Source organism: Pelophylax lessonae (assembly GCF_965119305.1).
Source record: "Pelophylax lessonae genome assembly, chromosome: 9".
In the NCBI taxonomy this organism is placed as follows: domain Eukaryota; kingdom Metazoa; phylum Chordata; class Amphibia; order Anura; family Ranidae; genus Pelophylax; species Pelophylax lessonae.
The window spans coordinates 215,687,910-215,706,167 of NC_138776.1; the positions used below are offsets into that span (position 1 = coordinate 215,687,910).

An 18,258-nucleotide genomic window follows, 5' to 3' on the forward strand; every position below is an offset into this window, starting at 1 on the left:
GATCTTTCCCATCTCCTCACTGGCAATGCTATGTGCCCTAGGTGATTAGGGTGTGCCCAGGCACACCCAGCACACCCTGTGCGCACGCCTATGTCACCGCCACATCCACCACCACCTCAACCTCCCTCCTACTCCATATGGGCCTCGTCCTTCAGAGATGAAGAAGAACATTGTTTTATTTTTCTGTTTTTTTTTGTTGTTTTAAGTTATTTCCCTATCCACATTTGTTTGCAGAGCACTTGCCATGCTCTTAATTACGTTTTGCTGCCATTTGCAGCACTCTAGCCCTTTCCTTTGGTGTTTTAGAGCCATTTTAGTGCCTTAAAGTTCGGGTCCCCATTGACTTCAATGGGGTTCGGTGTCCGGGAAAAGTTCGGTAAAAGTCCGGGACACGGACCCGGACTTTTTTTTAAAGTTCGGCCGAACCCGTCGAACACGGACATCTAGGTGTCCGCTCAACCCTACTGACTTCCCTTGAAAAAAAGAATATCTCTAGAACTGCCTTTTGTTTGCAGCACATTGCTGAAATGTTTGAAAGCAAAAGCAAATAAAGCACAAGAACAGTGTGCACTTATACCACCTCACACATTGGGGGTTATTTATTAAAGGCAAATCCACTGTGCACTACTTCCAGGTACACTTGCAGTGCACTTGTAGTGCACTGTGGATTTGCCTTTAGTAAATCAACCCCTATATCACTCACATTCCCCACTCCATCTTAGAAAAGTTAGGCATACATCGGTTAGGCCTATTACCCCCTGATTAAAACTGTCCTGCTGCTGCCCAATTTTACTCTGTTGTGCTGCCCACATCTGCCCAGGTCCCCCTGATAACACAGGGGGAAAACACCAGGGTATGGAGATTGGGGGAAGGGGCCGGTATATATGTAATTTACTTTTCTGAATTGGACACAGTGAGCGATCGGTACAGATCATTCCTGTGTCCATTCAAAATTGAAGCATAGTGAACTGTGTTTACTCTGCTTCAGTTTATGAATGAACAGGAGCCTATGTGTCCTGTTCACTCATATTCAGTGCAACTGAGACTACAGAGAAAGGAATCTGTTTCCTCAATTCCTTTCTCTGTCTCAAAGGAGAGATGTCAAGGATCTCTTTAAACCCCTGATATTTCACCCAAGCCCCCTCCCCCCCCCAACAGCATTGTCAAAAAAATTGCAAAGAATAATTAAAAAACTTAAAAAATAACAAACTGTAAAAAAGAATTATATAAAAATTGTAAAAAATAGTTTTCAAATGTAAAGGCTCATTCATACAGGTTCTCTGGCCCATACAGTGTGAATGAGCGGTTTGTTTGTGTGGCTGGAGCTGCCTGTTATTCTATAAGGATACAGTGGCTGTATGAACACAGCCGCAGGTCCTAATTTGATAAGTGTGCAGGTGTGGGTGAGTGGCCTCGAATGCACACTGTCTGTATTTGGGTCCGTACACCTGCATCCACACTTCTTTCAAATTTGAAACAGTGTTCATACAGCTGCTGCGTCCCCATAGCGTAACATAGGCTGCCTGCATAGCAATAGCCACATTTACTATACTGTACAGGCCATATCACCTAAGTGAATGAGCCCCACAACCTCATTTACACAGAACTTTATTTATTAACTCAATGCAGTTTTATCTTTTAGATTTAGCAGGAATTTTGTAAGATATGTTATGTTTGTATTATCCACTTATAATGATTTTCATGTACTTTTAGTTGCAATATTGTTTTAATATTTTCGGGGGGAGGAAGTTGGGTAGGCTGTACAGGACTCTGTGATTTATTTCGGCAGCCCTGAGCCTTTGTGAAGTTCTGGCCAATTTCCGCTACTGCTGGTTAAAGCAAACCTGTTACAATTTGTTGAAAAAGCATGTGTCGCTTTAGGAGGTTTCTCTGTCAAGGCTGGGTCTAGCGGCTTCGGTCCTGTAGGACCGTACATTGCTGGTGTGTACTGTGCTGACATTTGGATCTCATGGAAGGGTTTGTTAACTTAAATACTGTCACCAGGTCAAGGGTACCGCCCGGTATTTGGGTGGAGGGAATCTCCATAGTGAGTTGCCGGATACATTGGTATAATAAACTACCCTGCTGGGTGATCAGCCCAATTAAATTGGATATCTACACCCCCTTCAAACCGGTGATATTAAGTACCTTACCTACATCATACTACTATATATGTTTTGAGTACATGAATGTGGCTGTTCTATCCACATATTGTCCTGATGCCCGCCCTGGGAGATGATACGCCTGGTGTATGACTCTATGGGAAAAAGTGTTTTGAAGGTCTCTCTGGCCCTGAAGAAGCCTCTGGCGAAACGCGTCAGCTCTTTGAGGACCTACTGTTTACATTCACTGTGAGACACAATTGTTGCCAATTTGGTATTATGTATCAGTGATTCTTTAGGGAACATGACAATTTTATATGTAAATTTTGTATGCATACATATTTCTCTTTTATCTTTATGATTTAATAAAAAAAATGTTTATTGGAAAAATGTTGCATTTGTGACCACCCCTCCTTCATTGGCCTTTAAAATCCTGTTTTTTCCCCCTTTTTTGACTATTGTTCAGTTTTGGGGTGTTGGCCTCTTTTTCACGGTAATTTGCTGGTTAAAGCAAACCTGTTACAGTTTGTTGAAAAAGCATGTGTCGCTGCTAAAACTACCTGAAAAAAATGTATTTTTCAAATAAAGATGAATCCGATTAGATGCCACTGTTATATGTAAGTCAAGCTAATTGTAAAGGGAAAAAAAATTCCATAGCCAAATATGTACTGCTGGTGTTAGGTATAACTGAGACTGTCTGTGAAAAGTAGACTGATCTTCAACACTAGGTACAGATTTAAGGCATCCTCTAAGAATGTTATTAACCACTTAAGCCCCGGAAGATTTTACCCCCTTCCTGACCAGGGTTTTTTTTGCGATTATTTACTGCGTGACTTTGACGGACAATTGCGCGGTCGTGCGAAGCTGTACCTATACCAATTTGACGTCCTTTTTTTCCCACAAACAGAGCTTTCTTTTGGTGGTATTCGATCACCTGTGCAATTTTTACTTTTTGTGCTATAAACAAAAAAAGAGCGTAAATTTTGCAAAAACAACAATATTTTTCACATTTTTTTATATGAAATTCCCCCCAAAAAAATGTAAAAATCAAAATTTTTTAACATTTTTGGCCAATTTGTTTTCTGCTACATATGTTTGGTAAAAAAAATCGCAAAAAGTGTATTTTGATTGGTTTGCGCAAAAGTTATTGCGTTTACTAACTAAGGTAAAGATTTCTGTCATTTTTGGTGTTTTTTTTTAAACGCGTAATGGCGGCGATCTGCGTTTTTTTTTGCGGGACTGCGACATTGCGGCAGACAGATCGGACCCCTGACTGACATTTTTGACACTTTTGGGGTTACCAGTGACATTACTGCAGTAATCAGTGCTATACATATGCACTGTTACTGCAAAATGACACTGGCAGGGAAGGGGTTAACTTTATTGGGGAAGGAGGGGTTAAGTGTGTCCCTAGGGGCATGCTTTTTACTGTGATTGGACATGGCTACTAGTGTAGGAACAGTGATCAACGGTCCTACATAGTAGAACCGTATGATCACCATTCCCACACAGGGGAGAATGACAGGCGGCTTGTTTACATCAGCCGCCTGCTTTTCTCCCTCTGCACCGATGATCGCCTAGTGACCGGCGGACATCGGGTCCGCCGATCACACGCACGGACTTGCTGGGGAACGAGCCGGGGCGGGAGCGCGCCTCCACGGGCGTGCGCTCGTCCGCTATTGGCTACCAAGCAAGTGACAGGCTAGTGACGTATATATACGTCACTTTGCCTGGCCGGGGCTGACTGCCGACGTTTATAGTCGTGCGGCGGCCGGCAACCAGTTAAATTCATTTGTGTATCTTCAATGTTGCCTTAAATGAAAATATGTTTTAGGCCCCTTTCACACGGGCTTTCCGATCAGGTCGGCCTGTCAGTTTTTCAGGCGGACCTGATCGGATCCTCCACGCATCCCTATGGGGCAGCGGATGTCACCGGAGACATGTCCGCTGATACCCGATGCTATCCGATCCTGTCCGTGAAATCTGGATGGATGGAAACCCTATTTTCCATTCATCTTGAGGAATCGGATCGGATAAAAATGGATGGGCGGTCCGTTCTCATCTGATCTCCCATAGAGGAGAGCGAGGATCTGACAGCTCCATCTTTGAAAAGTAAGCAGAGACGGAGCTGTCATCCACCTGCTCAGTGGGGATCGGCAGATCGATCCCTGCTGAGAAAAGAGGAGTCCGCCCAGCGCACCGCTCGTGTGAAAGGACCCTTATTTAAATTAGATGAAGAATATTAGTGGCATTATGCCTGGGAAACCCTCATTCCTAAATTTATATAACATTTACTAACTGTTCTTTTTCTGCATGTCGATGACAAATCTGCAATATGAATATATTTAGGTTGGTTTTCACTAACATGGTAGGGTAGCAATAGAGTAGCATTTCTATGCAGACCGTGGGAGGTGCGGGCTCGATCGCTACCAGCGTCCCGCGATCTTCGGCTAAACTGACAGGAGAGCTGTCTGGAATTAAAACAATGCAAGACGGCTCTCCTGTCAGAGAGGCAGGGAAAGAGCTGAATCACCGATTTCACTGTGCCTCTGTTTAATCCACCCCCCCCCCCCACAGTTAGAAAGCACATACAGGGAACACATTTACCCCTTGATCACCCCCAGTGTTAACCTCTTCCCTGCCAGTGTCATTTATACAGGAACAGTGCATATTATTTAGCACTGATCACTGTATTAATGTCACTGGTCCCCAAAAAGTGTCACTAAGTCTCAGATGTCTGCCGCAATGTCGCAGTCCCGACAAAAATTGCTGATTACTGCCATTACTAATAAAAAATAAATAAATAAAAAGTCCAAAAATCTATCCCATAGTTTGTAAATGCTCTAACTTTTGTGCAAACCAATTATTATACGCTTTTTACATAGTTACATAGTATTTGAGGTTGAATAAAGACCATAGTCCATCCAGTTCAACCTGTTGTAGGTGTGTGTGGGCGCAATCATCTCGCATACCTCTGAATGTTTTGATCATTAAGATGTACATCCAAGAGTCTTTTAAAAGTAGCCATACTCCCCGCAGTTACTACCATTTGTGGTAGAGAACTCCACAATCTTGTAGCCTTTACTGTAAAAAAAACCCTGCGTACCCTAAGGTTAAATCTCTTCTCCTCTAATCGCATTGAATGACCTTGTGGCCTCATGCATTTGTGAACAGTTTTTTTTCTATGCTGAGATCACCGTTGAGGTACTTGTATATCGCTATCATGTCCCCTCTCAGGCGTCTCCTTTCCAGGGATTTTTTTTTTTTTACCAAAAAAATTTAGCAGAATACAAATTGGCTTAAACTGATAAAAAAAATAGATTTTTTAAATTTTTTTTATTGGGAATGTTTTATAGCAGAAAGTAAAAAACGTTTTTTTTATAATCACTCCCCTAGGCTCACATTTATCCCCTTGATCACCCACAGTTTTAACCCCTTATTACAGTAACAGTGCATATTTATAGCACTGATTACTGTAGTAATGTCACTGGCCCCCCCAAAAGTGTCAAAAATGTCAGTTAGGGGTCTGATCTGTCCGCCAGAGTGTCGCAGTCCCGCTAAAAATCGCAGATCGCCGCCATTACTAGTAAAAAAAAAACAATAAAAATGACATAAATCTTTCCCGTAGTTAGTAGACGCGATAACTTTTGCGCAAACCAATCATTTTTTTTTACTAAATATATTTAGCAGAAAACAATTTGGCCTAAAATGTTAAATAATTCTGATTTTTACATTTTTTTTTGGGGAATGTTATATAGCAGAAAGTGAAAAATATTGTTTTTTTTTTTTCAGAATTGTTGCTCTTTTTTGTTTAAAGCGCAAAAAATAAAAATTGCAAAGGTGATCAAATACCACCAAAAGAAAGCTATATTTGTTGAAAAAAAAGGACATCAATTTTATTTGGGTACAGTGTTTATTTGCACGACCGCGCAATTGTCCGTTAAAGTAATGCAGTGCCGAATCGCAAAATATGGCCTGGTCATTAAGGGGGGAAATCTTCCGGTCCAGAAGTGGTTAAAAGCAAGATATTCTCCTATTGATTATGAGTCTTATGACCCCTTCCCAAGCCCCCCTACATTCTTGAGAAAAGGCCAATTTAAAGCAGAAAAGAGATAGGAATATTGATTCATTTGGTGAACTTAGTGAATGTCTGCTAAATTTGTCTAAATAGGTGCATGTAGATTTTTACATTCTACATAGAATCATGGGATTTGGAAATCCATGTAATCCAAATAATTCTACTGCATCTTCTGATCTGCTACTGATCGCAAAAGGCAATCAGATTCACCAAATGTGTCCAATTTTCTCCTTTCTATCTTCATATTGAAGTAATAAAGATAGTTTAAGTTAGTGATAATCAGCAATTAATTATGCCCATAAAATAAATAGAAGAAATGGATAGAATATAGTGTAGACAATCAATTCCAGCAAAATACTCACATAAATTAAAGGCACACGAGACCAGTGTTGAAAACGGTTAATAAAGAAGGCCGAGAGGGGATACAGTCAAAATAGCTGATCTATACAGGGCCGCTGATAGGGGGGGATTACCAGTCCTCCTGTAAGGGGCCCAGGCACACAGGGGGGGCCCCAACAGCACAGGGAATCGGTGTGGTCGGGCGGAGGGGCAATTACAGAAGGAAGCCACTGTGCGGCTCTCTGCAGCAGCTGAAAGCCAGTCCCCCCCCCCCTTGCCAGCTTTCAGCTGCTGCAGGGAGAGACACAGACACAGGGCATCATTCCTGTAACTGCTTCCCCATCACTGATCCCCCTTCCTATTCTACTTGCTTCTGATCCCCCTCCCCTCCCTGTGTGCCCACTTTTCACTGTGCCCCCCCCCCCCCCAGCACTGTCCTGTAAAAAAACAAAACAAATTGAAAACAAATAATAATAATTAAACATTGTATTAAATAATTTTAAAAAAAATGTAAAATAAAATATTTGTGAAAACATTTTTAACATTTAAAAAAAAATTATACATTTTTTTTTTTAAATGTAAAAAACAATTAAAAATGGGCCAATTCACACAGGTTCTGCTTGTGTTCCCTAATAATGATTTTAGTGTATTTTTTGTAAAAATATTGTCTTGATAAATTTGAGGGGGGGGAGGGCCTGCCAGGTAGGCTGTAAGGGGCCTCGTGATTTCTAACAGCAGCTCTGGATATATACATAGGAAAATGACAGCCAAAACATAGGTTTACTGCTGTAGGTTCAATGTAATAATATGTAACACAAATATTTTTTAACCATTTTAAACTTTTAATAGTAAAAGTCCTATATAAAATCTGACACCATGCCATGCCGCCTGTAACCTTCCCTTCTGTGCCTCTCTTTAAATAGTTTCACTTAGCTTCTGGGGTTTGATTTCCATGGTTAGGAAAAGCTGATAGCAGGTATCTTGTGGCATCTGTTATTGCATGGGCTACAGACATTCAATGGCGTTCAGCCATACATGCACAAATCACATGCCTGACAATTTGTGCAATAAAAGTCTGTACCACAAGTACACACATTTGGCAAACCTGCATTCATATTCTCTTATGGGGAGTTGGGGGGAAGCTCCAGAGACACCCAGCACAGGCCCCTCTCATAGGAAAGAATAGCGATCAGTGTGAAAAAAATAAATCCCAGCCAATCAACCTTCCCTCCGAGAAGATGTGTGCAGGGGATGTCTGTTGCTGTCAGGAAGGCCTACAGACATAGAATTCCCCATTCTCCAATTTTTATGTCTACATTTAGGTAGAACCTTTTTTGTAGTTGCTGACCGAATTGCTTTAAAGTGTATGTCCAGCCAAAAGTTTCTTTTAGTTTTACATCGAGTGGAGAAGGACTGGAACCCCATGTAGGGTTTTACTGCTATTGGGAACTTCATTATAGAGAGATTTTCTTTGCTAACATTTTTACAACAACCTTAATAAAAGATATGAAAATTTATTAAATCCAACACAGACTGAAATCAGGGGCGTAACTACAGTGGTTGCAGGGGTTGCAATTGCAACCGGGCCCCATGTTCCAGGGAGCCTGTGTGGCTCCCCTGTACACCTGGATAGGAGGGGGGGGGGGCAGCATGTAGAGAAATCACTGTCCTCCCTTTTCCTCCTGTAGCTGCAGGAGAAAATGGAGGAGATTGGTTGCTCTGTATGCTGCCCCCCGTCACCCCTCCTATCCGGTTCACTTGTGTTCTGCTGTCTCTGGGCCCCTGTGTGCTCCTCTGGTTCCCCCCCCCCCGTACTGTGCTGCCCCCCCCCCCACTGTGCTCCCTCCCCTCTCTTGCCGGCTGCTGCAGAGGATGTGTCACAATAGAGAACCAGGAAGGGGTCGGTATATATGTCATTTACCAGCTCCTTCCTTTTCTGAATGGACAGAGTCATAGTCAGTGACATTGTAAAAAAATAAAATAAAATGATAAAAAATAATACAATTAAAATACCAAAAAATAAAAACTACTGACACCAGTGGGTGAACTTCCAGGATCGTAAAGGTCACACTTGCGACCGGGCCCTGGTATTCCACCACCGTGGAAAGGCCCCAAGATGGCAGGAAGGGAGCCCACTGCAGAACTTGTGAAAGAGTCCCGCTGCAGGACCGTAATAAAGGGCCCGCAATGAGAGTAAAGGGCCCCAGGATCAGTGGGAAGAGCCCCAGGCTTGAAAGTTAAGGGTCCCAGCCAGGGGCCCTTCATGATTTCTTGCACCGGGGCCCTGAAGGTTCTAGTTACGCCTTTGACTGAAATAATACATATTTTTTAGTAAAATAATGGATGGCTAGCCCCCCCCCCCCCCACACACACACACCCTACCCCATGCCTCTCAGGTTTTTATTACTGTCTATACCCTGTTGTAGATTTTTACTCACTTCCTGTTTGAGGAAAACTGTAAAAGATATCTATCTAGGGAATTCCCTGGTAGCTGTAAAACCTGACAAGGATTCTAATCTTTTCCTACTCTATCCATAATTAACCAATGAAGTCCCTGCACTTTTGCAACTTACCTTGGTACCATGGATGCCTCTCAAACACACTAGCTACAATGATCAGCTTTACCAGAAAGCTTCAGACAAACTTTGAGCTAAGGTTCACCTACAATCAGAACCTGTTAGGCTTTGCGTTTTAAGAAGCCATGTTTGTTTTTGTAAAAAAAAAATTATTATTATTTTTTTCAATTTAGTGATCGTTTTGTGCTGTGCTTCATCTACTCTGAATATCCCATAGAGCAGCTTATTTTGATAAAAAGTTTGAAAATATGTTTTATTTAAATTAGAAACATACCAACTGGCTTTCTGCCTGGGAAACCCTCATTCCTAATTTCAAATAACGTTCACCATCCTTTATCTGCACATCTATGACCAATCTTCAATATGAATCTCCTTAGCTGGATTTATTCTGGAATGGTGGTATAATAGTATGTTCAGCATGTTATTGGGTGAAATGTAGTAAACAGTAATCGTATTAGAGTAAACCCATTTATTCTAAAAAAAATTCCATGATTCTCTTCCTCTCACAAGAACAAGAAATCAAGGTTTTTGGCAATGAATAAAGTTACATTTAAAGTTTAAGGCCGGGTTCACACATATGGGGCCGTGGGTTTGTGCCTGAGGCCCAGGGCGTTCGTGTTCACCGGTTCGGGAGCAAATCAGGTCTGACTTTTTGCCTGAATTTGCACCTGAATTTGAGCCAAAGATGGACAGGATCCTTTTTGAATGTGGACCGCAGATGCCCCGGATCTGTGCAAACCGGCACCATTGAGAGCAGGTCACACTCACCTGTAATGCGAATTGGATGCGGGGAAACCCAGCCTTATAGTGTTGCATTGCCAACTTATTTTTTCATTATTTATGTGTGATATGCAGGTGCTATTTCAATCAATTTAAAAACTGCTTTCTGATTCAAAAGACTAAACTCTAGCCTGATTTTATTGACCAATACCTATCCAATTGGATTACTGCTGGCCTTATACATGAAGGTTATCTGCATTTAAACATAACAATCTCACCAAACTAAAATGTCTAAAACGGGTAAAACATCTAAAGGCTACCAACTATATAAAAACATTTAGTAAGGAAAGATTTTGATCAGAGAATATATATTATAAAAAAAACAAATCCATATTTTTTTTAAATATAGTGTAAAGTATTGCATTTTTTACTTTTTTACTTAGTATTTATTCTTTAGAGTTAAACCCTAATTAATATTCATTATGTCTCAATTTGCCCATAATTATGAATATACAGCCAGAGGAGCATGCCACACGCTTACCCAAAATGTCCCACCTAACATGGAGAGCATACAGTAGCTGTCTACATGGCAAAATGTTTACACTCGCGCTCTGCCAGGACCTGCACGATTTGATCTAAATCTGCGAAAAAGTTAACTGTTGGCCTTCGCCAAATATGGTACAAATATGCTTGAATGGCTGTGTAGTTTAAAAAGTTTTAAAATAAAGGTAAATTTACATGGTTACATAGTTAGTCAGGTTGAAAAAAGACACATCTGGTTCAACCAACAAAAAGAAAAAAACCCAGTATTGAAAACCCAACCATACAATCCCATATACACAATCCTATACCCGCAGTTGATCCAGAGGAAGGCGAAAAAACCCAGCAAAGCATGATCCAATTTGCTACAGCAGGGGAAAAAAAAATTCCTTCCTGATCCCCCAAGAGGCAATCTGATATTCCCTGGATCAACTTTACCTAAAAAAAATGTTAGTACCCATTTATATTATGTACACTTAGGAAAGAATCCAGGCCTTTTGTAAAGCAATTTACTTTAAAAAAAAAAAAAAAAAAAAAACTTGGTACCCTTATATTTAAATGAGCTGTACAGTTATCGTTAATTTGAGTAAACGTACTGAATACTGCAAAAAATGCTGATCCTTTATCTATTTTCTTTTTTTTTTTTTTAATAAAACCCTTGTGCTTAATATCATGGAAAATTAATTAAATATATTAATTATAATCTCTGATCACCAAGAGTAAGATGCATCCATGAACTGACTACAGCATGTTCATCTGTTTGAATGTACATATGAATGCACAAGAATGCGTAGGAAAGCTAGTATAATTTTGCATGCAAAGGAAAGTGAATACCAGTCAGCTCTGTGGGAAGTTAAGGCTGCCTTAATAAATTAGGCCTTAACAGTTTTCCTGGTTTCCACAACCACGGCTAAATGTTGTAAGAAGGTTCCTATAGGCTCGCCAATGTACCCAAATGCTAGAAAACAGTCGGACACTAAAGAATACATTTTTTCGATGTTTATATCAGACAAAATATAGGCTCAGGAATAGCTGTATTTATTAAAAATTCATGGTTGGGTATATGAAATAAATACAAACCAGTGCAAAACTTAAAGTGCTGATTCACTGAAGTAGTAAATCAGTAGTGAAACCATTCAAAAATCTGATTTACAAAATAAGAAGCCTCCGTCGTAAAAAAGTTGATTGGATGCTTGAAAACCCAGAGGTTTGCTGGATCAGCATAAACATGATAAGCTCCAGTTATGTTTTATCTAGTTTGGAGCAGGTTGGCAATGTACATATGTATAATGTACATGTTCATACAAACTTAATAAAAATATTATTCATGAAATGCAATTTATGACACATTAATAAGGTGTTACAAAGTGCCTTAACTATATGTTGAATGTAGCAATTCATAGCAACTGTTCAAAATGTAATGAGGCTGATTTACTAAAGTACTAGAGGACATTCACCTAGCAAAAGAAATGTTCACTTTGCAATGTGAATGGAAGTAAATTAAACAAACATGTGTTCACTATAAATACCAACTCATGTGTAAGGGGAAAAAAACAAGGGCTTTTCCTAGCACATGGTTGTGTATGCTAATAGAACATAGCTTTACCTTATGCACTAACATTCCCATTGGAAATTGAGTAAACAGCCAATACTCCTTTAGAAAATGAACCCAATTTGTTTATTGAGTAAAACAATGGGGTCAATTTTCTTTTTACTTTTTATTTAGTATTTTTTTATTTTATACTTTTCCTTTTTAAAAAACTGTTAAAGCAGAATCGTTAAAAATCCAAAATGTTACATAAGCGGTCATTAAAAATGGACTATATGCTCAGAAATGTTACATTGTATTAAAAAGAACTCAAGGCCAAAGTCTGGCAATTTCTAGGTAAGAAAACCTTGACACACGTATCGCCCTACTAACCTACAAGGTAAATAATTGAGTGCGCTTTCTTGTGGTGCCTACTGTATATATTATATTTGTCTACAGGGAACGTTGTTTGGATGGACAGTTCTGTTGTCTAAAAGGCCATATGCAGCTGTGAGGACAACATAGTAGGCAGCCTGGTCTGCCTGTGTATGGGCTGCTAGAGTTTTGTTTCAACTTACCAAGCCTACGTTATCTGCTACAACCAATCCAGTTAAATGGAAATCTACACATTTCCCTCCTTTTTAAAAAAAAAAAATCTTTATTTATTGTGACTCCATATTACAGTGAGGTACAGACTTGTATTCTTAATCTTTTTTTTTTTTTTGTTCACAAACTTTTATTCAGGGTGTAATAGAAAGTCAGTACAAGGAATCAATATGCATTAACAGAGGTGCATTACAAACCATATTAGCATTCTGATACTACAAAGAGTATCAACAAGAAACTTTAACCATATATAGCTGAATTAATATTATGGTACTCATCAATCCTCAACCAATCAATCAATCAATCGTCAATCAACCAGGATCCTTAATGTTTAAGGCCATGAACAGTAAATAATAACCATGACAGTATGTGACTTAAAGAACAATGTTCTGCACTAGAACGGCCTTGATTGGGGACCTCAGGTCTAATAGACATGCAGGGAACAAGGCCTTGGTTATAATTTGTTGGGTAGGTCTGATAAGTATCTGTGGGGGAACTAAACATAACATACATGTTTCCTTTCTTACCGGATTCGGTATTACAGAGAATGTAGGTTTGCTAAACTGGCATAAAATACATTTTTTGTAGGACTTTTTCCAAATTTTAGTTTCTTTATGGGACCATTTTGGGTTTAGGTTTATCCAACTGAAAAAATTGCCTATAAGGGGAACTTGTAAAGAAAATTCTCTATAACTCGATTTTTTGAATTCCAGGATGTCAAGTTATATAAAAGGGTTCCTACGTCCTAATCTATAGATGTGGAAGAAAAAATGGAGGCATAATGGACTTTTATGGTACCATCAAAGTCTATTATGCCTCTATTCTTTCTTCCACATCTATAACCTAATTGTTTGCGAATTAGGTAAACAAGCCTTTATTGTAGTAACATTTTTAGAATATACTTTATAACGTCACTTACTCTAAAATAGAATCTCAGGCCATGTCTCCTAATGCTTTTTGCTTTGGCATATACACACAAACACACCTCTTACATAAAACTGTTGGTATGGTGGTTTAATACAACATTTTTACAGTATACACCACAAACTGAGTAAATACAGCTTGATTAAATTTAAGATTTAAAAATTTGCTGTCTGGACCCAAGAATTCCATGGTCTGTGTCATGGCGCTGATAACTCCCATTATAAACAAAACTAAAACAGGTCTCATTCTACGGCTCTGGATTCCCAGATCAAAGTGAAAATGTGGCTGCAGCTCCCGGGTTATGAACTGAATGCAGGGCAGTGTGATCTAGGGAAGAGGGGCTGTGAAGTATGGTTCCTTTTCAAAACAACTTTTATTGAACAGGCACAACCAAAACAGCATGAAGCAAAGAGAATTGATTCGAAGAGATTCATGTGGTGTCCAAGCAGGCCTGAGGGCATCCACTAACCCCCTCCTTTAACTTCCCAGGATTCACTTTAAATTCTAAAAAAAGAAATCTTCAAGACCTGTGCAGGATAACGATAGATAGATAGATAGATAGATAGATAGATAGATAGATAGATAGATAGATAGATAGATAGATAGATAGATAGATAGATAGATAGATAGATAGATAGATAAAGAGATAGATAGATAGATGAACCTTTGACTATAAACCACAATTATTTTTCAACACTCCTACTTACCAATTATTTACATTTATTTATTCTCTGTGTTTTCAGCAGAGCAATATTTAAGGACAGAATAAAAATAGGTTTGATTAAAAAGGCAAACTTTTATTAAAGGAGCCTTTATCTTCTAATAAGGGAGTATTTATAAGCCCTGAGACCATTTTGACAATAAATAAATAAATAAAAATGTAATCTGCTATCATTTAATTTATTTGATTGGCTTTACTAACTTGACAGCCAGTCAGATTTTAAAAAACTGACCCTTAGGTGTTTGTCACTTATAAACTTCCAACTGAATAATATAATACATTAAAAAAATATATTGTTATGGATACTTAGAAAAGACTATGCTGTAGCATAGTAGAGTACAGGTACTGGCATATGTAGAAGGCTATGTATGCAACTAGAATGGCTATTTTATATTATATCTGTGTGTTGATCTATATGTATATTCTTACTGCAGGTTTAGCTGGTTGACCATCACCAGGTATCAGTTTTGAATTAACAGTAAAAAAAAAAAAAGTTTGGCTATTATTCTGACTTAGCTATTTTCCTCTTTTTTATTTTTATTTTTTGCAGTAGTTATTTATTTTATAAATATTTTGAGGGATCGGTCTTAATTCTCATTATTTTCTATGGTCTGCATAAACAGGAAAATTTGCAGACATTAAAAGTTTACTAAAAGAAGCCTCTGAATAACTGTTTGTGGGATGGCTAGGAGGGGGGAGTAATTATTCTGAAAGCAGAAGCCTTTTGATCTCAAGCTGACTTATCTCAACTGCAGAACATTTTCTTTGATAAAACAGTCAGAAGATGCTGCTTCTAACAATGCCCCCTTATTCAATGCCAGAATTTTTTGCTTTCTTCACAAGTGTTGGAAACTAAGGAAAATTGATATTTGTGGATCATGTTAACCTCCGGACAGTCATTTTTCTGTGCCATCTTCTAGACTCAATTCTGTTGTCATTTGTGAAGGAATCTAAAAGAAAACATTGTATCTGCTGCCTTTAACTATTTAATCATTCTTGTTTTGTTAGGGACACCCAATTCTGGCACAAATGAGAGCTTTTACATGATTCTTTGTATGTTGTTTTACAAAGTTTTATAAAGTGATCAGAAATGGAACACTCAGCATGAATACTGGCAGCTAGAGCACTATTAGTGCTATGCAAACAATTTATTTCTTTGAAATAATTGTTGCTTTTATGTTTAATAACATCTTGTTGTTCTTGATATCTAAGGTTGAATTTAGAATGCCACTGTTTCTTGAGATAATATTCCCATTTCTGATACACACATTAAAAAGGACAACACACTGAAATGAAGTCCAACTCAAATCATGAGACATAACATTTTTGACATTTGCTGCGATAGATAGATAGATAGATAGATAGATAGATAGATAGATAGATAGATAGATAGATAGATAGATAGATAGATAGATAGATAGATAGATAGATAGATAGATAGATAGATAGAATAACTCAACATCATTAGGGAATTGATGTTATTAACTTAAAAAATATACTTTGCAAGGTGAATGTTAATATATAAAGTGAGTCTGTGCTCCCTTTGACTATACAATAATAATGTGTAATAGTGTGTGTATATGTGTGATACAATATTGTGTAAAGTTAACACAAAACAAGCACAACTGGATTATTCAAGTAAACATGTTTCACCTAATTTATTAAGCTCTGTGGCCATGGCTTTTCAAAGTGAAATTACTATTCCATTAGTAAATGTACCCTATGTATATATACTGTATATTTATTATTATTAATATTATTATATTTATTTTACATTTATCTGCTTTAATACTGTATATTTATTATTATTAATATTATTATTATTATATTTATTTTACATTTATCTGCTACTTTATATTTATTATTATTATTATTATTATTATTATTTTATTTATATTTATCTGTTTTAATGCGAGCAGATTTACTCTAAGAATTGTATGTTTTTGGGAATGTTTAATTTGATGATAAAAAATATCCCATTATTGTACATGATCTCATATGCAGAAAAATAAAAGACAGATCATAAGCAAAAGGAAGAAATAAGCAGCAATGTCATATCGATTAGTCAGTAGACATGGAAGTTTCGGCCAAGGGGAGATCACTTACCCTGCAGTGGCAGCTTAGATGGGCATCGCAGTAATTTAGAAACCAACCACAGTCCTACCACAAGCATTATAAGTCCTTGGAAACTTTTTGCTAATTATGACAGTGACTTTCTTTAAAGGAAAATGTGGTCCTGACTTTGCAGAAGAAGAGGCTCTTCTGTGATGGTGATATGGACCACCCCTATATATACACAATAAATACATCTAATGCGCATTATTATAACAAGCATATATGTGTGTGTGTATATATATATATATATATATATATATATATATATATATATATATATATATATATATATATACACACACACATATATATATATATATATATATATATATATATATATATATATATATACACACACACACACACATATATATATATATATATATACACACACACACATATATATATATAGGAATTATTAATTATTATTATATAGGAATATAATATAGCATTACGCTATACCTTCAATCCCCATGGACTTTTCAGAGCCCCGATTGAACTTACTTGCTGGTGAAGAATATGATGAGTTCTGATACCAGGGGTTGCTGCCTTTCTCTTCCAGGATCTCGAGGTCTGGTTTACATCTTTCTTCCAAATGGGGAAAAACACTGACAGGAGATGTCACATTCTCTGTTTTCAGCATCCTAGCTTGGAATGAAGCCTGTGAGGTTCCAGAGCTGATAGAGTCCGAAGATTGAGCTTTGCTGGGCTTTCTATCAGAGATGAGAGCCTCCACACTGAAGGACAAGGCTTGGCTCTTCCATCCACAGGCCACCTCTGGAGTACTGCTGGCCACTGGCATCTCTGTCTTACTGTCCTCGGGCTCTTTGGGGCTTGTCCCGGGGGACCCTGCTTGGTCAGAATTCATAGTCAGTGGATAAGGGGCCATAAAATGTTTGCCAGGGTGATGGACAGTGCAATTCAGCAGAAGATGGGCTTTACCTTGTCCAAGGTGAGTAGGGGATCACTGGTACCTTAGGAACTCTCCCAGGAGACTAGGCAATTGTAGATGGAACTGTCCCTGGTTCCAAGACAATAGAAAGTTACCACTTGCAGGAAATCAGTAAACTTTTAAGGACAGGGTGACCACTTGTAGATGATTAGCTGTGTCTGGTACTATGAGAATAGGTGGTCACCAACCGCAAGAGAGGAACTGTATCTTATCCAAGGGGTGATCGATAGATTTTTAGGAACAATGTGAGTCTTGTAGCTAATAAACTGTTTCTGGTCTTAAGAAAAGTGTATCTGGTCCAAGAGATATAGTTGATCGATACTTCCTTAGATAAAAGATGATCACTTGCAGATGAGGAGCTGCCCCTGGCCCCAGGACAATAGGTGGTCTCCAACAGGAGAGGAGCGGTATCTGTTCCAAAAAAGAAGGTGATTGTTAGTTCTTTAGGGATTAGGCGATCGCTTGTAGATGAGAAGTTGTCCCTGTTTCCAGAATAGGTGGTCCAGAGGAGAAGAGCTGTACCTGGTCCAAGGAGGGTAGGTGACCCCTAGTTCCTTAAAGTTAAGGTTATTGCTTGTAGATGAGTTGTCCCTGTTTCCAGAATAGGTGCACTTCTCACCAGCAGGAAGGGATGGGGGTAGGTACTCACTAGTAACTTAGGGGACTAGGTGATCACTTGTAGTTGAGGAGCTGTCCCTGGTCCCAGGAGGATAGGTGGTCACCAGCAGGAAGGGATAGGGGTAGGTACTCACTAGGGGACTAGGTGATCACTTGTAGTTGAGGAGCTGTCCCTTGTCCCAGGAGGATAGGTGGTCACCAGCAGGAAGGGATGGGAGTAGGTACTCACTAGTAATTTAGGGGACTAGGTGATCGCTTGTAGTTGAAGAGCTGTCCCTGGTCCCAGGAGGATAGGTGGTCACCAGCAGGAAGGGATGGGGGTAGGTACTCACTAGGGGACTAGGTGATCACTTGTAGTTGAGGAGCTGTCCCTGGTCCCCGGAGGATAGGTGGTCACCAGCAGGAAGGGATGGGGGTAGGTACTCACTAGTAATTTAGG

General features: G+C 38.8%; 1 protein-coding gene across 1 annotated transcript in view; it reads right to left on the minus strand.

Moving 5' to 3' along the window:
- The window catches only part of LOC309564866 (homeobox protein MSX-2-like), a 46,078-nt gene extending 28,673 nt beyond the window's left edge, over window positions 1-17,405 (minus strand). The window contains exon 1 of the mRNA XM_082269553.1: window positions 16,754-17,405. Within this exon, the coding sequence (XP_082125679.1) occupies window positions 16,754-17,138 (385 nt within the window). The 5' untranslated portion in view covers window positions 17,139-17,405. The remainder of the gene's footprint in view (window positions 1-16,753) is intronic.
- Between the last annotated feature and the right edge of the window lie 853 nt (window positions 17,406-18,258).